The sequence below is a fragment of the Stegodyphus dumicola genome, chromosome 12 (genome assembly GCF_044657685.1).
Source record: "Stegodyphus dumicola isolate Sdum_Otavi_A_Nest chromosome 12, ASM4465768v1".
NCBI lineage: Eukaryota > Metazoa > Arthropoda > Arachnida > Araneae > Eresidae > Stegodyphus > Stegodyphus dumicola.
Genome location: NC_140779.1, coordinates 24468508 through 24493175, shown reverse-complemented (window position 1 = coordinate 24493175; position 24668 = coordinate 24468508). Strand labels below are relative to the sequence as shown.

The 24668-nt window shown below is 30.0% G+C and overlaps 1 protein-coding gene across 24 annotated transcripts in view; it reads left to right on the top strand.

The window, feature by feature from the left end:
- LOC118186912 (uncharacterized) overlaps positions 1 to 24668 on the top strand; it is a 66926-nt gene that overhangs the window by 5908 nt on the left and 36350 nt on the right. For 21 of the 24 annotated variants that reach the window (XM_085827551.1, XM_085827573.1, XM_085827570.1 and 18 more), the window contains exons 3-9: positions 6621 to 6678; positions 9566 to 9625; positions 13295 to 13362; positions 18443 to 18500; positions 20722 to 20781; positions 22540 to 22599; positions 23680 to 23739. In XM_085827551.1, the coding sequence (XP_085683677.1) occupies positions 6621 to 6678; positions 9566 to 9625; positions 13295 to 13362; positions 18443 to 18500; positions 20722 to 20781; positions 22540 to 22599; positions 23680 to 23739 (424 nt within the window). The remainder of the gene's footprint in view (positions 1 to 6620; positions 6679 to 9565; positions 9626 to 13294; positions 13363 to 18442; positions 18501 to 20721; positions 20782 to 22539; positions 22600 to 23679; positions 23740 to 24668) is intronic. The other 3 variants (XM_035357086.2, XM_085827572.1, XM_085827554.1) reach the window with 2 other exon arrangements.

Sequence of the window (24668 nt, the reverse complement as noted above, 5' to 3'; positions counted from 1 at the left end):
TTTTTCTCATAAATTAGAAAAAGTTCACGAAAATACATGACAATTTTCTCAATCTTTAAACCCGGTAAAAAGAACATATATGAAATTACCTGATCGCGAAAAAGTATTTACCCTTTACAAATATGAACATTTCCACATATAAAATAAATAAAATATCCAAAAACTTTTACCTCTAAATCATCTATTACATTATACACGTCACCAACGAATTCATACCGCAAGCATTACAAATACTTAGTATCAAATATTTAAATTATTTCCATGCACGTTTATTTCAACTTAAACGTATACCAAATTCCTACAAACATAAAATTCACAAAATAACTATCATTTAATTAAAATATCACTAAACCATGTACACGTCGACTTATTTTTACTTAAAAAAAATCCCAGAATTGCACAAAAATGGCATTGCGAACACTCTTCACTATATCCATGTACACTGCTTTTTTCTCATAAATTAGAAAAAGTTCACGAAAATACATGACAATTTTCTCAATCTTTAAACCCGGTAAAAAGAACATATATGAAATTACCTGATCGCGAAAAAGTATTTACCCTTTACAAATATGAACATTTCCACATATAAAATAAATAAAATATCCAAAAACTTTTACCTCTAAATCATCTATTACATTATACATGTCACCAACGAATTCATACCGCAAGTATTACAAATACTTAGTATCAAATATTTAAATTATTTCCATGCACGTTTATTTCAACTTAAACATATACCAAATTCCTACAAACATAAAATTCACAAAATAACTATCATTTCATTAAAATATAATTAAATTCAAAAACACTACTTAAAATATAAATAAGCACATACATTAAATTCATAAAAATTACCTTACAATCCTAATTACTTTAAACTAAATCATTGCTAATAACAATTTTCCCAATAATACCAAATTCCTTTCCACCTTACATTTAGAACAATGCATAAAAATAATATCCTCAAATAATTAAAAATACTAACTTACCTATTCTTCTTCAGAATCTTGATTACGTGGCGGATACACTTTTCTAATTCATTCAATAAAATTTTTCAAAGATTTTTTCTGCGAATTTTTCCTCCATACTTCCTCTGCTAAATAAAAAGCAAACTTCTCTTTATCACAATGCCTAAATACCCATTTCGAATCACTTTAGTTAAGGCCATGGGATCCAAAAATTACACAACACTGTTTCACACAACACAGAATAAAGCTAAATACAAAATTTCCACATTTTTTCCCGATTTCCCCCCTTTTCCGATTAAAGAACCGTAATTCGTCCATTAATATCACATGACTTATCCCATGATCTCTCATTTCCCTCACGCAAAATAATGCGTAATCGGAACTGAGTACTGCTCACATTATTACCAAAGTCCCAGGTAGTAACCTTTATCGCCTCCAAAATGTCGCCAAACTACCAGTTACTATATTGTAAAGATCAACCGGATCTACAAAGCGAAAGTATGTTTCGAAGTCTATTAAACAGAAAGTGGAATTACTGCAAAAAATGGATAAAGGCATATCCTTTGATTATCTAATCATTCCGATATATGTTTATCAATTTCACGCTGCTCTGCGGGGGGAGGGAAACGATGCGGCGCGCAATGAATTGGAAGTTGATCTGTCAGCACTATCCTTATCTTCAGGGCAGATGTTTTTACTTTATTTGGCTTATAATTCTTTACTGAATGTAGTATTTCATCTCGATGTACTCCGTCTTTGATATGATTTAAATCAAGTTCCTCCTCATTATAATTCGCTTCCGATAGTGAAGAAAGTGACACGGAGGTTATTGAAAACGAAAAAATTTCGATTGACAAATTAGTCGGTATTTTCGACACAGCAATTATAGGACTTAAACAGCGGAACTTTGTAACTAAACAAGAAATTATGTCTGTTTAATAGAATTAAAGAGAAAGTATTATCGCATGAAACGAAGCAACTTAAACAACTTACATTGAAAGAAATGTTTAATAAAGTGAACAAATAAATATTAAGCTTTTTCTTTTTGTAAAATTTGATACCCTTTAGATGATAATTGTTCTTTATATCATAAATTATGGTTTCATATTTTTAAATTTATAATTTCTGTATGCCATCCTACCAGATTTAAACTGATGATCTATAATTTGGAATCGCCGAAGTCCCGAGTCCGCATTAACGACTTTTGTAGCAGCATAAGTTCTTAGGGCAAAATTGGTCCAGAAAAAATTTAGATTAAATGGACAAAAACACTTTTTCTGGCTGAATGAGCCAGTAAAAAGTGTAATTAATAAGTAATCAAGAAATGTGGAGAAAAAGTAAATAGCTCATATTAAAATTTAAGGTACTTTTCCGTTTTGCCGGCGCAAACGATAAAGTCGCCAATGATGGTTTAACTGATGCCAGACGGAATATCTTAGCTGGTAACCTTTTACGCCTCAGTTTCAAAACAAGTTGAAGCCATTTCTTATCAGATTGTTTCTTTCAATACTGGCATACAATAATATAGAATTTTTACACGATATTTAAATTTTATCCCCTAAGACAATTCACGGTAATAAGTCAATTAGTTCTAAGTCAATTAGAACGCAATTACACCGCTCATCCGAAGGCGAAATCAAGTGTTAAATTCATCAATTCTAATGAGAATGCACTAGCGAAGTAAAGCACTGCGGTTTTACATAATTTCTGAGTAAGCTATTCGTACGAATTGAAATAATTCTTGCATTTAAACTAATTAATTTAAACTAATTAATCCAAATTAAGATTTAACTTGAAATTAATGTAGATAATTACTGAGCGAATTAGATTTTAGTAGCGTAGTTTACGTGAGATGAGATCACTTGGGGTCACGTGATACGAACCGGCGAATCAGGATATTGAACCATGAAATCATAGTAAATTCTTAAATTAATGTCTTTTTACAAATTTATTGTCTTTATTTATTGGCTTTTTACAAAATTTTAAACCATATTAAAATGTTTATGCCTTCAAAATAAAAAAAAATTCTTAGAATTAACATTTTTTATGTGTATACTGTATGTTGTCGCCAACAAAGTCTGCTTGGCGAGATTTGCGCCGGCGAAACGGAAAAGTACCAAATTTAATTTCTTTAAATATGAAGTTTTGACATTTAGTAAAAACATGAAAACAATACTAATTTTTTTTTTCCTATTGTATATATAGCATTTGCTTCTAATGTATATATAGCTGTCATATAGCAATGTTCGTTACAGAAAACTTATCATGGACAGTCATCATTCAAAAAATATCTGCATAATTCCGAAAAAGTAATAAATACTTTTTATCTGTTACTACTTTATGCTTTTTCTAAATAATCTGGCCATGAAACAAATTTTTCTTTTTGAAAATTTTTCCTTGTGGGATATATATATAAAACTTAACTTTCAGATATTTTTGCTAAAAATATCAGTTTGAAGACTTACCTATTCATTCATTTCTTAAAATTGTTTCCAGTGGCCAAATGGGTAAAATAATTAAGCTTGGTAGTTGAGCTGCTGGTAAATAAGCTGGCAGCACCTCTCCCAGTTTTTCTCTTAATGCAGTATGAATATGATTTAATTTCCCTCAGAAAATCTTTTACAAAGGCATCTTCTCTAAAGTAGCTGGTTCTTACATGCTTTTTTGAGTGAATTAATGTATGTATTATGAATTTGCAGATACTTCATTTATTTCTTTCGTACATTGTCTCACAGAACCATGTCAGAGAGCCATAAAAAATGATGACTATTTTTTTGTCATTGTATGTGATGTTCGTACTGTATATGGCTGAATGACTCACAGAAATGGCACTTGTAAAATCAGAAGGAATTGACAGTAATTAAAAATTTAATAGTTTATTTAATTAATGAATGGAATTCTTTTCATTTATGAATTCTTAATTATTTGTATTTTAATATTTAAAAATAACATTTTAGTGGTAAGAAATTTATTTAGTTACCTAAGAGATAACTAAATAAATTTTGGATAACTAACTAATCTAGGAGATAACTAAATAAATCTCTTGGATAACTATCTAATCTAGGAGATAACTAAATAATAAATAAATCTCTTAGATAACTAACTAAATGCAGTAGAACATCATTACCAAAAATCACTTCTTAATGCTTGTAAACCAATTAGCATATTTGACGGCATATAAGACGCACTTTTTTTTCTAAATTTGGTCTCAAAAAGTTATCTGCGTCTTATACGTGAAGGACACAGGTTAACTTTCAATACTGAATGCTATTTTTAGCCCAGATAAAGGTCTAGACACATATAACTTTTCATACATCTGCCATAATTAATTTGCGCGTGCGTGAAATATCTGTCGCCAAAAAGCGCCAAAGCTCGAAGCTGATGTCGACGTTCTAACAGGTTCGACGGTCACACTACGTCTATGGAGCCTTTCCTTCTTTACATAGACTTTCTTTGACTCAGCTGACACACGTGTCGGTATCGGTGCTACTCTGTATAAACGTGTCGGTATCGGTGCTTAAAACTATTTGTTTAAAAAGAATACCCTGGAAAATATGACTACAGGAAACAAGAGATTAAGCTATATAATTCAATATAGACTAGGAGTGTTAAACTGTGCCAAAGTGCATGGAAACGGAGCAGCAGCAAGGCATTTCGGTCCACCACCTACCGGAAAAATGATACGTACTTGGCAACTGCAGGAAGATCAACTGAAGACTGCTAAAAAACAAAAACATAACCTTCGATGCCCAGCTCCATCTTGGCCTGAACTTGAAAATGCTGTAAAAATATCGGTGATAGATAAGAGAAAATCTGGGATAAGTGTTTCAACCAAAATGATAATCAATGAGGCCAAAGAATTTGTAGAAAAACATGGGAATCAGAACTTCTCAGGGTCTGAGGGCTGGTGCTACAGGTTCATGAAAAGGCAAGGCTTATCAATGCGCACAAAAACAACTATTGCACAGAAAATGCCAGCAGATTGTGAAAAAAAAAATACTAACATTTCATAGGTTTGTTATAAATGCACGCAAGAAAACTACTTTTGGAGCTCGGTCAGAAATTCCACTCACATTTGATGTACCATCCAACAAGACTGTGAGTATTAAAGGGTCTAAATCAATAACCTAAAAACCACAGGTCATGAAAAAACCCGATATACGGTAGTTCTAACATGTTGTGCTGATGGCACAAAACTACCGCTGTTTTTCATATTCAAAAGAAAAACTCATCCGAAAGAAAAACTTCCAACGGGTGTAATTGTTCATGTTCATCCGGAAGGCTGGATGGACGAAGCTGGAATGAAACTGTGGTTGCAGAACGTATGGGCGAGGCAACCTGGTGGACTCTTAAGAAAACCCTCTCTTTTGGTTTTGGATCAGTTTAGTGCCCATAGAACTGAAACTATAAAGAATAAAGCGAGAGAATTAAAAACCCAGATAGCTGTCATTCCTAGTGGACTGACTAGCCAATTGTTGCCTTTAGATGTATCGGTGAATAAGCCATTTAAGGAAAAAGTGCGAGAACGATGAAACAAGTGGATTGGAGAGCCACATCACACCCTCAGGTAGAATGAAGCGGCCCTCTATTTCACAAGTGTGCAAGTGGATAAACAGATCTTGGGAGGACGTAAAGGCTGAAGTAATTGTTAAGTCCTTTAAGAAGTTTGGAATCAGTAATGCTCTTGACGGAACAGAAGACGACGCATTATTCCAAGAAGGTGGTACTAGCGATGACGGAAACAGTAGTGATGACGATATTCTCATGGTCATCATCGTTTTCGATGATGATGATAGTGAAAAGGATTTTTATGATTTTGAAAGTGATTAAAGTTTAACCCTCTCAACGTTATGGCCGGATAATTTCGCATAGAAGGCTGCCTTCCATATTCATTATACATGAAAATTTCTGCTAGTTTTTAATGTATTTGATTTTGGTTTGGGTGTATATTGGAAGAAAAGGAATCAAGGTACAAAATGAGAGTTTCATTTTTTAATTAAAATCAAGAAAATACCACTTATTCATGACATTTTGAGGAACTTTGAAATTTCAGGGCTAAACCCGTAATGCTTGGAGGGTTAATTTCACGGTAGGCAACGTTTTCCTTGAATCTGTGTTTTTTGTTGTTTCTGCTTTATTTTGTATTATGTATTATTGCTTGCCATTCATTCATTTATTCATTATTGAAATTTACATATCATGTTCAAAATAGCTTGCCGTTTGTTAATTTTCCTTAATAAAAATATGTTTGGCAATTGTATTCAACAATTGTTTATTTGGCTTTTACGAAACGTGAAAACTAAAAGAAACCACATTTTAAGTTATTGTGGTACTGTGCTGTCGCACGAACTATTGAAACTTTTTTTCCTTGTGTGTGGCCTTCTAAATAAGGGTGTGTCTTATATGCCGTCAAATACGGTAGTACCAAATGCTGTTTTCAAGTACTTTTCTAAAGTCAAACATTATGTGAAACACAAACTATCTGCTTTAAATTTTTTTATTTATATATTCTAATAAATAACAAATAAATGTCTTTTATGTTTTGCTAATCATGTAAATTAAGTTAAAAACAATTTCTGTGTGTTGCTAGAAATAATATAGTATAATCGTGTATAGTACCTATTGTAAATGTTTGTTAATTTTTAATTTTAGGTACAAGTTAGTAAAAGCAACGATCCAACTGTGATAGAAAAGGAGCAGGAATCCTATGGTATATTTTTTCTGTATCCTTAAATAATGATGTGCTGTGAATTTAGAGGGTGATCTGTATTTTAGATGCTATTAATTCTCTCCCTGCGTATCTCCCGATTTTAGCTCAATGTAGAAGTAGCAAAATTTGTGCAACCCGCGATTCTGGCGGGGATGCATTTTTCCCATCTATTTAACTTTGCAATTCACTTCTTTTCCCATTCATGATTTCATTTCGACTTTTCTATGATGTTTAATTGTTTATTCAGATCAGGGTTAACAGATGCCATTAGTTGTCCATATTTCTGCAAAATATACAAGCATGTTTTGTACCATTTTGTGTGCTGTTTTCAAAGCTCAAAGATGTGTGGCAGGGAGCGTTTCACAGAGTGATATAATCTACATTTCTGACAATATTTCCGACACTGGTATCAGTTCTGACTCTGATTTCAAGTATTTTGGAGGAAGTTTATAGCAAAACTGATAACAATTTCTCAGATTCCTCTGGGGATACTGAATTTGAAGATCCACTTGCTATTCAAAACGTCCCACAGTGGTTCAAAATTCATATGCAAAATATTCCACTATCTCCTCCTTCATTTCCTTTTCTTGGCAATCACTGTAGAATGCTTATATCCTTTATAAAAAGGATAACTCCTTGCAAAATATAATGCTCCTAGAGTTCCGTTTGCAAATTATTAAGCTAAGCATTCAGAAGTATTCAGATAGAAATTCCGGTATTTACCCTGGTAAATGTAGTTCAACTCGCAATCCCATGAGACTTAACTGCTCAACATTTTGCTAGCCATATACCCCTCCCACAATGCTATCAAGAAAGAGCCCCGTAGAGAATCTGTTATTTGTTGCTAAAAAAAATTGAAACTAGCAAAGAAACGCGAATTTGGCGTAGAGATTGTGAGGTTAAAATTTTGCCTCAAGCCTTGTTTCGAAATTTATCATACTAAACTTCATATCTAAAAAATGTTTTCTAAGTATTTTGCAAATTTTCATTAATATATATATACAGTCAAAGGTTGTTAATCCGGACTTGTCGGGACTTCGGCGATTCTGGATTATCGATTTCTCCGGATTATAGATCATCAATTTAAATCTGGTAAGATGGCATGTAGAAATTATAAAATAAAAATATGAAACCATATTTTATGAAATTAAAAACAATTATGATCTAAAGGGTATCAAAATTTACAAAAAAAAAAAAAAGCTTAATATTTATCTGTTTACTTTATTAAACATTTCTTTCAATGTAAGTTGTTTAAGTTGCTTCACTTTATGTGATAATGCTTTCTCTTTAATTCTATAAACAGACATAATTTCTTGTTCAGTTATAAAGTTCCGCAGTTCAAGTCCTATAATTGCTGTGTCGAGAATGCCGACTAATTTGTGAATCAAAATATTTTTGTTTTCAATAACCTCTGTGTCACTTTCTTCACTATTGGAAGCGAATTATAATGATGAGGAATTTGATTTAAATCATATCAAAGACGGAGTACATCGAGATGAAGTACTATATTTAGTAAGGAATTATAAGCCAAATAAAATAAAAACATCTGCTCTGAAGATAAGGATAGTGCTGACAGATCAACTTCCAATTCATTGCGCCCCCCCCCCCCTTCAGAGCAGCTTGAGATTGATAAACAAATTTCAGAATGGTTAGAGAAACAAAGGATATGCCTTTGTCCATTTTTCGCAGCAATTCCACTTTTTGTTTAATGGACATCGAAATATACTTTCGCTTTGTAGATCCTTTGGGAGCTCCATCATCGGAAATTCTATTTGACATAATCAAAAGTTCAAGCTTACTTTTCTAAAATTGCTCTAACAGTCTGCAAAAAATAATAAGCCAGATCCAATTCGAAGATTAAGGAACAACGCAATCTGCAACACTAACTGAAATAGATAACTAGATAATTTTAGCTTATACCGTCCGTTATACATTAAACGCACATGTATAAACATAGTATGAGCATGCGTAATGCATATGCGCGTGCGTAAAGTTATGTGCATGCGTAAAGGTATCATGCGCATGCATAAATGCATATGCGTAAATGCATTATGCATTTACGCATGCTCAGAAAGTTTGTAGCTTTGAGGTCCGGATTATGGACGTCTGGTATTTATTATTTTTGAGATAGAAAAATGTTTATTTATTTGTTAGTAATTCACTTCTGTGTTAAAATTATGGAAAAATCATTTAGGAAAATTCAGTTCTGAAAAAAGTATTAAAAACAAATAGCAAATTTGTTTAATGTGTCATAAACTTTAGACTCGATATTAAATTGTAGACTTCTGAAGATAAAAATTATTAAGATATAATTATTGTAGTTTTCTTAAAAAAATTGTTCTAATCAAGAAATTTTTTTTGCTTATTAATTTTTAATTTTGTTGTTAAATATATTTTTTACATTTTTTTAAATAAAATCTTATCGTTTTTGTGAAATATCAATAGAGGAAAAATATTTCTTCTCCATTCAGTTTTATTCCTATGAAAACATTTATGTTTTCTTTTTACCTACATAGGATGCATGATCTTGCATAGAATATATTATTATAAGATGTATTATGACATATATAGTAATTTTTTCCTAATGTGCAGATATAACAATCCATATCTGGGGCATAAAATTATAATTAAATAATTTAAATACTGAAAGATGATCATAGCATTTTAATATTTTCTTAAATTAAAATAAATTAAAAACATCTTTCTTCTGTTATTCTTATGACTGGTAGCTAAGATTTAAAGCAAATTTTTTAATTTTATATAGTGATCTAGAATGATGAAATAGAGAAGTAATTTGTTTGTATTGCAATGTTTTGTTCATGCAGATTGCATTTTACATATATGCATAAATAGTTAAAAGAAATATCAAGCATTTTTTCTTTTTTAGTAAAACAGCACCAGTTTCTGTTTAAATTACTCACAAAAGATGTTCGACCAAGAGAAAATAGTAAGTATTTCTTCTCTCTTCATCCTTTTTTTGTACCTTATTATGTCATTTTTATATTATGTGTCTTATGTAGCATTTATAAGTGCTTGTTGGTTCAAATGTATGTCTAATTGCCTAATTATGCAAAAAAAAAAAAAAAAAAAAAAATGAGAAATTAATTTTTAAAAAATCATGTTAAATTTTATGTTCATTATATGTGATGTGAAGATTTAATGAGATTTTTTAATTCATTGTTTCCAAATATATAACTTTTCTTAATTTTTATGAATCATGACATAAAAAATATATTAATGGTTCAGTAATAATTTGGATAAATTAAAGGAAAGTGTGCATGGGCCTATTCGACTCAACACGTGTTCTCGCGTTACTATTTTATTAGGACGAACATGCTGCTTGGTTAAATATGTTTTTTACATTTTTCTCAAAAGTTGCCAAACTTAATATGCTGGTCTGTCAAACCATGACTAACAAGATTTACTCAGGAAATCATGTCTGAAAATGTGAATGGTGCCCACTAGAAGACAGTGTTCACAGGCTTATGGAAGAGTGTGAAGTGTGATTATTTCAGGGGGGGAGCATTGCAGAAAAGGATGAATTGGTTTCTTAACTCAGATCTTTATGGATATTTTGGGGAGTGTTGCTGGATCTGATGGTTGACATCCCAGCAGCTACATGCCGCAGCATGATGGAGCGGCTGTACATTTTAGCAGCACAGTGCAGGAATACATCAACAGGACATATCTTGATCGCTGTATTGACAGAGACTAACCAATCACATGGCCAAAGCGATCTCCCAGCATGGCTCCTCTGGATTTCTGCCTGTGAGGATACATAAAGTCCATGGTGTACAAGACGACTGTAACTTCGGACATGGATCTCCTTGCCAGGCTCTTGCAGCACATGTCCATGACACACCTGCTGATTTTGAACGGGTCTGTGAATCCATGCATCAACATTGTGAAGCATACATTGTGGCAAATGGAAGGAATTTTGAATATCTTCTCTAATTTAACTGTGTTCTGTAATAAAAATATTAACACCTCTTTTGATATCCTTTCTTTCTTTCCCTCTTCCAAACACTGCCCTCTAGCGGTTGCCATTTGCATTTTAGGACTCTTTTGTAAATCTTGTTTGTCACGGTATGGTAGACAAGTATATTAAGTTTAGTAACAACTTTTCAAGACACCCTGTATAGTACACACTGAGCAAATTTGAACTAATGTGGTCAAAATTGAGTAAACTCAAAAATTTTCATTGAAACATGTGCAGTTGTTTGGTTTACTTATTTTAAAGGTCACAAGCTGCCATTGATGTTAGAAATAATTTGTATAGTCCAAAATATCTTGTCTTCTTCCAGTGTGGCCCAAAGAAGCTAAGAGGTTGGATACTTGTGCTGTAGAGGAAGTGGAGGTGGGAGAAATTGAATAATATCGTGCATCTTCCTGTTCTTTTCTTGCTTTCTGTGCAGTGTTGTTGGTGACTGCCATCCAGGGCCAGATTTAAACTTGATGAGGCCCTAAGCTATTTGAAATATGGGGCCCTTTATAAGTTTGTTATGCTACATTTTAATACTATATTTAAAATTTTTTGGGGACCTACCCTTAAGAAAGGGGGAGCCCTAAGCTACAGCTTTGGTATAGCTTATACATAAATCTTGCACTGCTGCCATATGTCCAACCTAGCTACAATTCGAGCATGATAAAAAAAAAATAAATGTGTCACCATTTTGATTATTATACAGCACAAAGTCCGAAATCCGGACTGGTCGGGACCTCGGCGATTCCGGATTTGGGATTTTTCCGGATAATAGATCATCAATTTAAATCTGGTAAGGTGGCATGCAGAAATTATACAATTAAAAATATGAAATCGTAATTTATGAAATAAAGAACAATTATGATCTAAAGGGTATCAAAATTGACCAAATAAAGCTTAATATTTATTTGTTTACTTTATTAAACATTTCTTTCAATGTAAGTTGTTTAAGATGCTTCTGCAAAAAAAATTCAAAAAGTTCTTTTTTTGTTTTTCTTCTGTCATATACAGTGGACTTTCCAATGTTATACTCTTCCCTTAATTTTGAGACGAATATGTCTTTATCCATTTTTTGCAGCAATTCCACTTTTTGTTTAATGGACATCGAAACATGGTTTCGCTTTGTTGATCCTTTGGCAACTCCAGAAATGGAAACTCTTTTTGACATAATCGAAAGTTCAAGCTTGGTTTTTATAAAATTGCCTTAATAATAACAGTCTTCAAAAAATAAGCTGGATCAAATTAGAAGATCAGGGAGCAGTGCAGTCTGCTACATTAATTGAAATGCCTTAGAATCAGTAAAGATAATTTCAGTCTAGCTTAATAGTGTCCATTATACATTATTGGCTGTGTATCACAAGAGTGGCAATGAAAGCCAGGTTGTTTCGCTAAATTTTGTCTTGCTCCTAATGCATACTGAATTGAGCCTGAATTGTATTAGTTTAGTTGTTTACTATACCTATGTTCTATTCTTGCACATGCTTCAAACTAATCCAAGTCCTGAATAAATAAACTCCTATATATACTTAAAGCTTTATCTAGGGCCGGCACTCGATACTAGTTGGTGCAGTCTCTACGGGTCCTAAAATCTGCTATAAAGTGCTTTCCTAAGTTCTAAATTTTCACTGTGTCTAAACTTTGGATCCCGGTGCTTTCGCTAAATCATAAATACTTCTCATCCCTTAATTTTGCCGCTCGGTGCTTCCCCAAATTCCAAAAATTTCGTCTTCCCTAAATTCTGCCGTCCAGTGCCGACATATTCTGCCACCGCTTCTGGGTTTATGGTGAATAACATATTAGTTATTCGCAATTAAAATAGCACTAAATGTAATCTTTTAGCCTATGAGTTTCATTAACAAAATCTATTTTTAGCATATGAAAAGAAATTTTTGTTGAATTTTCTCTCATCAATATTTCTTAGAGTATTTAAAAATCTATAATTATCACCAAGCGTAATGTTAGCATTAAAGGTTGCCATACTCTTGTTATTCAATTACTAATATAAAAAAAGTTTAGACATCACAGCATGAGTTATTACTGAAACTGTCATGTATTGATAAACATGCGGTAATGAAAGCAAAATATACTATAATGACTCGCCAGGTTGGCGTCAGAGATATAAGTATATCAGTATGCAAAGTAGATACTCAGCTACGAAGCCAAATTATTAATCTCACAAATTTATGCTTACATGATTGTTTTTCCATAACGAGATATTTTATTTAGTGCCTAAGTGAAAATCTCCATATGTTTTATTATGGAAGAAAAATCAAATGCGCATGCGTAAAGCAATAAGGAAAAAAAATGTTGGTGGCTTTGAGGTCTGGATTTTAGATCATTCCGGATAATGGACATCCGAATTTTGGACTTTGTACTGTAACAGAAAAGCAGCTCATAAGAATGGCATAAAATAGAGTGCAGAATAACAGTAAAATTATTTGTCTAATATAATTCTTGGCAGTAATTACATTAACAACATATTTATGGATTATCCTATTTGTTTATAAATTCTAATTTGATAATTTTTACACATTTTTAGTAGATTAATTATGAAGCCATGTTTTTTAAATTTTGTTCCAGTATTTATTGAATATTCCAGTATTTATTGAATAGTTTTCTATTTACATCTTTTAGCATCAGAAATAGTGAAAGAAGCTGAATGTCAGGAATTAGAAGAACGGCTGAGTGAACAACTTAAAACAGTTAGTTATATTTTGTATTTATTTATGTGAAATAAACATTTAATTTCTTTTGATGAATATTATTTATATAGTTTATTTTAATTAATTTTTATGGCATAATAGAGTTTACTCAAAATATAATTTTTTTGATTTGTAATATGTATTTAAATTAATAATAGCCTTAATTTTAAATTGGTTAAATGTTTCAGAAATTCAAAAGCTCATGCTATATGATAAAACTGATTCTTTATAAGAGATCTCTTTTGTACTTTTAATGTTATTTCATTCATTTAAGGACATTTGCTGAATTTTAAATTGTGATTACTTAAAATTATTAATCAAGGATGGTCCCCTCTTTTTTTTTTTTTTTTTTTTTTTTCCCTTAAAGTCCAAGGGGGCAATTTCCCCAGAAGGACTTAATTTTGTTCATTTTGTGTCGATTCACGATAAACCTTGTTTCATTTTTCAAATTGTTGCCACCAAATGTTATCGCTCTGTATTAAATTTAAAGAAATTAAATAATGAAGAATTTGCATGAATGCATCTTTCTCGCATTGTGATAAAACAACGGTACCTAGAGCCATCAAAATTTGAATAACGTAATCTTCCATAGAATATGGGAACGTGGAAGCCCAAATTTTGATTTGTTTTATTATCTATTTTGTATTTTGTAATGCTTCAATGATTTTTTGATAAACAAACTAAATGATTTCAAAGCGAGAAATTGCAACACTGTATGAAAACATGAAGGAAACATTTTTATCTCCAGAGCACGAGACGCTGTATCAGAAATTCTAAAGATAGGCTCATTTTAAAATTATTTTGTGATATTGCTGTTGAACTGAATTTTATGGTTTGAGTATATAGAATGTGATATTTAATAAATAAAGGAACACACAAAACGTTAAAAAAAAGCCCCTTTGGACATGATTTAAAATCTGAAACCTTTCAGTTTTTTTTTTTTTTTTTTTTTTTTTTTTTTTTTTTGTAGTTTTAATAATCATAAATTGGCACAGGTTCATGGGGCAAAATTGATTCAATATATGTAAAATAGATCCTAAAAAAATTTAGATTAAATGGATTAAACCTCTTTTTCCTGGTGGAGAGAACAATCAGTAAGCAGGAAATTAATCAATAAGTAGTCGATGAATGGGGAAGTATAAATAAATAGTTCATATTAAAATTAATTTTTTTTTAAATAGAAAAGTTTTGACATGTAAAAACATGAAAGCAATACTTCTAAATTATTTTTTTCCTAATGTAAAAGCTATCATATTGTAATTTGTTACAGAAAACTCATCATGGACAGTCATCATTTGAAAAATTTCTACATAGTTCCAAAAAATTAATGTGCGGACCTGAGACATAATTTTTTTTAACTAATCTAGTCATGAAACATTTTTCTCATTGAAAATTCTTCTGTATGTGACATACATAAAACTTAGCTTTCATACATTTATTCTAAAAGATATCATGTTGCCTAAAGTTTGAAGACCTACATATTTAATTATTCATTAAATTTGTTTATAGTGGCCAAATGTGTAAAACCATCAAACTTGGTAGTTCATCTGTAGCTCGTTGCACCTCTTCCTGCTTTTCTGTATGTGCAGTATGAATATGAACCAATATCCTTTAGAAAGTCTTTTACAAAGGCATTTATTTGAAAGCAAATGGCTGTCATGTGCTTTTTGAATGAATTAATCAATAAACCAACTTAAGTTATAACTGCAACCATTCAAGTGACATTTGGTCACAAATTTCTTTTCAAACTCATTTATCTAAATGCTTTTCTTCCTTTTGGATGCACAGTTGAAATATGAAATTATGCTATGCATTTTATTCATAAAACAATCTTAAATACATTTTTTTCAATAGAAAATATTAAATACTTTAGAATGTTTCTTGCTAAATCCTTGTACAGTGAAAGCAGATTCTTTTTTATTAATTATTTAAAGGATGAAATGCTATTAAGCTTAGTTAGAGGGTTTAAAAATTGTTTCTATTAATGGGGGCATCTGTATTAGGTTAAATGAAAGGATTTACCTACTTTAATTGATTGTCAATGAAATTCTGCTATTTCATTTGTTCAATTTGTAGCGATTCAATTTTTTGGCTTCGTGGGGCTTTTATGGTTTCTCTGATATTAATATAAATATGAAACAGTTTTCTCTGGAATACAAAGTATGAAATGCTAAACACGTGGACTTGCCTTGAAAGGAAATAAAGGTATTCTTTTCAAGATAACTTCATGTGTTTTCTTGTTATTAGCTAAACAATTAGATCTATCTGTTAACAGATTTTACATCATACCTGTTGCTGTCGTATATCTAAATATGATCTTAACATCATTTTAAATATGAATTTCTTATGATCAGACAGCCTTGTATACCTTTTACAGCCTTATGTAATTTTTGGGCAAAGATTATGCTATATTATTGCATTTTAGTTTGAGGGAGGGTATTTATTTGTTTATTTGTAAGCTTAAATTATAAAAGTTGCAGAATGTTTTGAAAAATGTTATTTAATTTTTATTAACATTTTTCCTGTTTCTTTTAATTTTTTAAATTTTCCTTCTCGTGAATAACTTCTAATAATTTCTTAAATGTTTTGAGTATAAAAATAATAATTGGGGAAATTGTTTTGTTTTTCCCTGCTTCTATTTTGAGCCTAACTTTATGTATGGAGATAGAGGGGTTTCCCCCCCCAATTTTTATTACTTTTTAACAGTTATTGAAATGCTGAGTATTTGTTAACAGCAGCAAACAATTAGCAGGACAGCATTTCTTGCAATTGTTCTACAGACATAAATAGTATAGCTGTGATTGTGGCTTTCATAAATTTATTCATCTTGTATCTATAATATCATTTGAGTTCCAGGGTCGTGGACTTGCAGTGAATCAGAAATAAATTAAATACAATACAATGATCCTGGCTGCTGCTGCTTCTTACCAGATTTTTTTAAAACAGTCTCATCGCAAGTCATTTGCATATTGGCCGGTATGCTGCCCCTCTCGATATTTTATTCTTTTTATTAGGATAAATTTAAATTATGTTCACAAAATGTTGATTTTATTACTTACAGAGGTTTTGCTGCATATATTACACGTTTTTCTGACCTTAATATTAGCAGTATACATCCTGCATTTAGAAAAGCAGTGTAATACTGGAGAACAAATGTTTACGTAGGAGAATTGAACATATTTACTGACGGTTCAGGTTATGACAATGGAACTGGTGGAGCATATGGGGTTTACTTGTTTGGTACAGAAATAGACAAAGGCAAAATTAGACTTCAACCTTGACTTGAATTTTGGATCCTGTCGTATCTGCTCTTAAATGGATTGTTTAAAACCTGATTGTAAAAACACATATTAATATATATATATAGTGGTTTTTAAGCACTAGCATATGTTAATAACACTAATATTTTGGTCTCATATATAAAATATCTCTTTTTAAAAGTTGAGGAAATACATGAGGTGAAAACGAACTGGGTGGAATGCCATATTGGTGTTATAGGCAATGAGAAGGCCGACATGCTGGCCAAAGAGGCTGCTATGGGTAATGCTGGAAATGTGCTCAATATTCAAGCATAAAAAAGAATTGTTATTAATAAAATAAACGATTTCAATTGTGATTGCTGGAAAAAAAATGGAACATTTCAGGAAAAAGGAAAGATTATTTGTTGAACTTTGAAGTTTCTAAAAATATGAGAGTGATCTGTGATTTTGATTGCAATCAAAGATTTAATTAGCAAAATAGTAGTCTTTGTAGTTTTTGTAGTGCTGAAGGCAGTGCTCTACAGTTCATCTAAGACTGCATATCATTGCGACATGTTAGGGTAAAACACGGTAACATAAAGGAATGCTACTGCCGCAATAAAGAGTTTAGATTTGCAAAGCATTTGCAACTTTATAAATGGCAATATAACAAATACTGGGAATTTTCGTTTGATGTTTTTAACTGTATTTCTGTTTTAATCTGTGCTTTAATCTTTTATTTTAATTGTTTAACTGTATTTTTGTTTGTGTTGGGTGTGTTGCATTGTGCATGGGGTCAATTGTTGTCGACCAGGAGGGTTGCAGCACACTTGCATATTACATTACATATCTATAACATAAGTAATAAGTAAAAGAATGTTGAAATTTAAAAAATAAAAAAGTAAAAACTAATCAGTTTGTTGGCTGCATTGAAAACGAAAAATATAAATGCACTTATGATTGTTTACCGAATGTAACAATTATTTTAATTTTCATGTTAGGTACTAGCTGTTTTTAATTAAAAATCTGGTAATGATTTTGTAAACGATGCATCACTTAGTAACTTAAAAACGATGTAGTTAATTACTTTGATAGCATCACGGATATTGGTTGTTGTTTTAGTGATTTTTCTCTTCACCATTTAATTGCACATTGGAATATGAAAACTGCCCAATTTTTTATTTTATAAAACTATTATTATTGTATTATGAAACTAATCAAAAGTAATACACTGCAAATGCTTCTACATTGTCTCACAGAAGCATGGTGGAGAACCATTAAAAAAGTTATGATTAATTTTTGGTGATACTGGGCAATGTTTGTAATATGAGTGAATGACCCGTAGAAACGGCCATTGTAAAATTGGAAGAAATTTAAAGGAAATTAAAAATTCAGTAGATTATTAAATTAATGAATGAAATTATTTTCATACATATATCCATAGCTATTTTTTATAATTTATTTTAATATTTAAAAATAGCATTTTAGTTGCACTATGTAAGCAATAAGAAACTAACTAAATGTGATAAAGCGCATAATTACATCATCACTGAACATCTCTTCATAAGCTTATTAACAATAAGTACCAAATGCTGTTCTTAAGTACTTATTTTTCCAGAGTTGAACACAATGATATGAAACACAACTTATCTGCTTTAAAACTGTGACATCATTGTGTTGCTGTTTATATCAATGTGTACATTCTTATCAGTAACAAATAAATGTCTTTTATTTTTTGCTAGTCATGTGAATAAGATAAGAAACAATTTGTATATATTGCGAGAAATAAAGAGAGTGAAATCTCATACAGAATCTACTGTAAGTGTTGATTTTAATTCCAGGTGGAAGTTAATAAAACAAATGATCCAGCTGTGATAGAAAAGGAGCAGGAATCCTATGGTATGTTTGTTTTCTTTATCCTTAAATAATGGGCCCACCAGCGGCCAAGTGATAAAGTCGCTGAGCATTGATAGTTCGAATCCCAGAGAACAGGCTGCTGCATGGGCATTTTCGTGGTTTTACTCATGTGTAATGTGTATGTGAGCCAATTTTCCTTAGAAAGTCCTCCATGAAGGCATTGCTCCCCTTAGGCAGATAGTCATTAAGTCCTTTGTGGTAAACCAAAAACCCGACCAACCTTAAATAATGATATGCTGTGAATTTGCAGTGGGAATGGAGAACTGTACTTCTGATTATATTAAATCATCCATCGTGTTATTTTCCAAAAAATAAAAACGAAAGTCAAAAAGGTTTTTATTATTAATCCTAGATATTCTCAGAAGTATAAAATTTTTCTCCTAATTAGTGTTGAAAATAAAAAAATTCTGTAAAATAATTTATTTTTATTTTCTAAAAGTATTTTTTAAATATTTCACATTGTCACAAAATTAAATAATTTTTGCTTGTAATGTGCAAACATATTTTAGTTAAATATTTGCATGCTTTAATACAACCATTAACAAATTGCATTTTAGAGGGAGTTGAATGTTGCAAAATGATCATGTTTATTTTTTGCAAATAAAATTGCAGTGTTTGTTTAAAATTGAACTTTCTGAAATTTAATTTTAGAACAATAACTATTGTCCATTATAAATTAATATGTATTTTTTAATTTTAAGGTTAAAAAAAGTTTATTCATTAATTAATAATAAACTATGTTAAAATTATAAAAAAAGTCATTTTATTGAATTCAGGTTAAAAAAAAATGTCAAAACATTTAACAGATTTGTTTAATCTATTATATTAAATATTTCATAAAATTTGCAGTTTCAATATCAATTTGCAGGCTTCTGAAGATACAAATTATTTTAGTTTTCTCAAAACAATTGTTGTAATCAAGACTTTTTCTTGTTTGTCAGTTTTCTTGTTGTTATTTTTGTTATCTTTTTTCTTTATTTTATTTTACTGTACTATTCATTTATTTATGTTTAATAAAATGTAATCATTTTTGTGTAATATCAATAGAAATATTATGTTTTATCCCATGAAACTGTGGTGAGTTTACTTTTCTTACAGTTTTGCCTAAACATTTATATTTTCTTTTTACCTGTATAGGATAAATGGTCTTGAATTTGTGTAGCACATATTACTATAGGACTTGTTATTATATACATTGTATTTTGTTATTCCTGTGCAGATATTATGGTCAATATCTGAGACAGGAAATTATATTAATTTAAATACTAAAAAATTAATTAAATCATTTAAATATTAAAAAAAATCATAAAATTCAATTCAACAGCAATATCGCAAAATAATGTTTAAATGAGCATCTTTAGAATTTCCGATACACAGTTCCACGCGCTGGAGATAAAAAAGTTCCCCCCTAATAGAGTGTTGCCATTGCTCGCTTTTAAATCACTGAGTTTATTAATTAAAAATTCGTTAACGTTTTCCAAAATATGAAACAGATAATAAAACAAATTCCAAATATGGGCTTCCAGATGCCCATATTCGGGTGGAAACATACGTTATTCAAAATTGGATGACTCTAGGTACTGTTGTTTTATCACAATCCTAGAAACATACATACATTTATGCAGATTCTTCATTATTTAATTTCTTTAAATATAATACAGGGCAATAATATTTGGTGGCAACAATTTGAAAAGTGAATCGGACATTTATAGTGAACCAACGCAAAATGCCAAAAGGAAAATAATAGTCCTTCAGGGTAAATTGCCCCTTTGGACTAAAAATAATTATGATGTTTTAATATTTTTCTCAATTTAATTTAGGAATATTATTCTACTATTATTCTTATCACTGATAGCAAAAATTTAATTTGTTATATAACCATCTAAAACGACAAAATAGAAAAGTAACTCATTTGTAAATTCTAATTAAATAATTTAAATACTGAAACATTGATCATAGCATTTTAATATTTTCTTAATTTAGAATAAATTAAAAACATCATTGTTCCATTATTATCACTAATAGTTAAGATTTAAAGCAAAAATTTTAATATTATATACCGATTTAAAATGATGAAATAGAAAAATCATGTATTGTAATGCAATTTTCAAATTTGTATTGCAATGTTTCCTTCATTCAGATTGTATTTTACATATATGCATAAATAGTTAAAAGAAACATCAAACACTTTTTTCTTTTTTAGTAAAACAGCACCAGTTTTTATTTGAATTACTCACAAAAGATGTTCAGCAAAGAGACTCTGGTAAGTTTTTCTTGCTTCGTCTTTTTTCTTACCTGGTTAGTGATGTTCCTTTTGCATGTAGCTTGTTGGTTTAAATGTTTATCTGACTGCCTGATTATATAAAAATAATCGTTAATTAAAAAAATCATTTAAACTCTAAAATTAACTTCTCCAGAAATGTTTGCAATATTACGAGCGAGAATATTTTTATAGCTTCTTGAAATTTTATTTGACAATTCTAAGCTTTGGATGTTGATTTTGTACTCATCATACAATTTATGGGGTGCTTTAACATTAAAAGCATTTCTAATTGATTTAAAAGATAACTAGTTTGTTGATATGTTGAGCTGCTGACTACATCTTTTCTTCCAAAATGTTCTTTTAGTATTTCTGTTACTGATTCACAGTTCTGATAACTTAAAGCAAAAATGTATCATGTTATCATATACACATATGTCCATAATAAGGTCTTATTTGAAGACATGCTAATTTCATTGCTTTCGTTTCTTCAGTAGATGTAACATTCAACATTATGTTTTGATGTATTACATTTCCAGAATATTCCAAAGTTTGTTTTAAAAATTGCTCCAGTCTTCCTCACCATAAAACTGTTGATATCTTGATTTTCTTGGCTTTGTGCAACTTCATTTTCAGTATCCTCCAAGTCGCTTTCATTTCAGTTTCTGAGCATATGCATTTTAATTCAGTCATTTTCTTTATTAACTATTATATCAATCATCGATTATTTCAATTTTTTTCTTTCATAGATTCGCATCAACTTTGGTTAGTAGTTTAGTATTTAATTGCCTTACAACAGATCAGTTCCCTTTCAGATTATTCTGTATGATTTCCATTTCAGAGTTAAAGTTCAATCTGTTTATTTTTCTAGTTGTTAATGAAATAAAGAAAATGTATAATCTCCTTTTTAAATCAGTCTGAATTGAAAATAATATCAGAGAGCATTTTTCAGTGCAGCATTTATTCTCGAGCTCGATAAGAAATTCTATATGAACAACATGCTTCCATAGTTTCTTTTACATGTAATAAACACTACCATCAACTTTTGGATATCTAAGAATACACAATCACAACATATATTTAAGAGCAGTCTCAAGATCAAGTTTGAAATTTCTGGAGATAAAAATTGTTAAAAGCCTAATTGTTTTTCTCAAAAGTAATGCTGTAATAAACACTTTTATTGTTTGTTTATTTGACAGTTTTGCTGCTGTTATTTTTTTTCTATATTTTCTTTCATTTTATTTTTATTTTATTTTATTTTTAATGAAATCTAATCACTTTTATATTGTATCAACAAAGAGAAATATTTTTTCTCTTTTATATTTATTCCTATGAAACTGTTCTGAAAGAGTTAACTTTTCGTACAGTTTTGCTCATACATTCACATTTTATTTTTATTTGCATATGTATGGTCTTGAATTTGCAGGGAATATATTATTGTAGGACATGCTATTATGTACATTGTATTTATTTCCTGTTGTGCAGATATAAGTCAATATCTGAGGCATAAAATTCTAATTAAGTAATTTAAATACTAAAAAAGAACTATTTTAATATTTTTCTGATTTAGTTTAATCTAGAATTATTTTACTATTATTCTTATCACTCATAGCTAATATTTTAAGCAAAAATTTAATTTGATATAACAATATAAAAGTAACTGATATTAATTTTATTATTTTTTTCATTGAGATTGTATTTTAGATGTATGCAGAAATAATTGATAGAAATATCAAACACTTTTTATTTATTTATTTTTAGTAGAAAAACACCAGTCTCAGCTTAATGCAGTCATAAATGATGATCAGCAAAGAGAAACTAGTAAGTTTTTTTTTAATTAATTTATTTTTCTATTCATTCTTTTTTTTTTTTTTTTACCCTTTTAAAATTTATTTTGTCACTTTTTCTAATGAGCTTTTACCTGTCATAAATATGGTGTCCTTGTCTATATTTCTCATAAAAGTCTTTTTCTATGTGCGTAAATCACGTAGAAAAAAATCATAAAATTCAGTTCAACAGCAATATCGCAAAATATTTTTTTTAAAATGAGCATCTTTAAAATTTCCGATACACAGTTCCACGCACTGGAGATAAAAAAGTTCCCCCCTAATAGAGTGTTGCCATTGCTTACTTTTAAATCACTGAGTTTATTAATTAAAAATTCGTTAAAGTTTTGCAAAATATGAAACACATAATAAAACAAATTCCAAATGTGGGCTTCCAGTTGCCCATATTCGGGTGGAAACATACGTTATTCAAAATTGGATGACTCTAGGTACTGTTGTTTTATCACAATCCTAGAAACATACATACATTTATGCAGATTCTTCATTATTTAATTTCTTTAAATATAATACAGGGCAATAATATTTGGTGGCAACAATTTGAAAAGTGAATCGGACATTTATAGTGAACCAACACAAAATGCCAAAAGGAAAATAATAGTCCTTCAGGGCAAATTGTGCCTTTGGACTAAAAATAATTATGATGTTTTAATATTTTTCTCAATTTAATTTAGGAATATTATTGTACTATTATTCTTATCACTGATAGCAAAAATTTAATTTGTTATATAACCATCTAAAACGACAAAATAGAAAAGTAACTCATTTGTAAATTCTAATTAAATAATTTAAATACTGAAACATTGATCATAGCATTTTAATATTTTCTTAATTTAGAATAAATTAAAAACATCATTGTTCCATTATTATCACTAACAGTTAAGATTTAAAGCAAAAATTTTAATATTATATACCGATTTAAAATGATGAAATAGAAAAATCATGTATTGTAATGCAAATTTCAAATTTGTATTGCAATGTTTCCTTCATTCAGATTGTATTTTACATATATGCATAAATAGTTAAAAGAAACATCAAATACTTTTTTCTTTTTTAGTAAAACAGCACCAGTTTTTATTTGAATTACTCACAAAAGATGTTCAGCAAAGAGACTCTGGTAAGTTTTTCTTGCTTCTTCTTTTTTCTTACCTGGTTAGTGATGTTCCTTTTGCATGTAGCTTGTTGGTTTAAATGTTTATCTGACTGCCTGATTATATAAAAATAATCGTTAATTAAAAAAATCATTTAAACTCTAAAATTAACTTCTCCAGAAATGTTTGCAATATTACGAGCGAGAATATTTTTATAGCTTCTTGAAATTTTATTTGACAATTCTAAGCTTTGGATGTTGATTTTGTACTCATCATACAATTTATGGGATTGCTTTAACATTAAAAGCGGTACTTTTCCGTTTTGCCGGCGCAAACGATAAAGTCGCCAATAATGGTTTAACTGATGCCAGACGAAATATCTTCGCTGGTAACCTTTTACGCCTCAGTTTCAAAACAAGTTGAAGCCATTTCTTATCAGATTGTTTCTTTCAATACTGGCATATAGAATTTTTACACGATATTTAAATTTTATCCCCTAAGACAATTCACGGTAATAAGTCAATTAGAACGCAATTACACCGCTCATCCGAAGGCGAAATAAAGTGTTAAATTCATCAATTCTAATGAGAATGCACTAGCGAAGTAAAGCACTGCGGTTTTACATAATTTCTGAGTAAGCTATTCGTACGAATTGAAATAATTCTTGCATTTAAACTAATTAATTTAAACTAATTAATCCAAATTAAGATTTAACTTGAAATGAATGTAGATAATTACTGAGAGCATTAGATTTTTGTAGAGTAGTTTACGTGAGATGAGATCGCTCGGGGTCACGTGATATGAACCGGCGAATCAGGATGTTGAACCAAGAAAGCATAGTAAATTCTTAAATTAATGTCTTTTTACAAATTTATTGTCTTTATTTATTGGCTTTTTACAAAATTTTAAACCATATTAAAATGTTTATGCCTTCAAAATAAAAAAAAAAATTCTT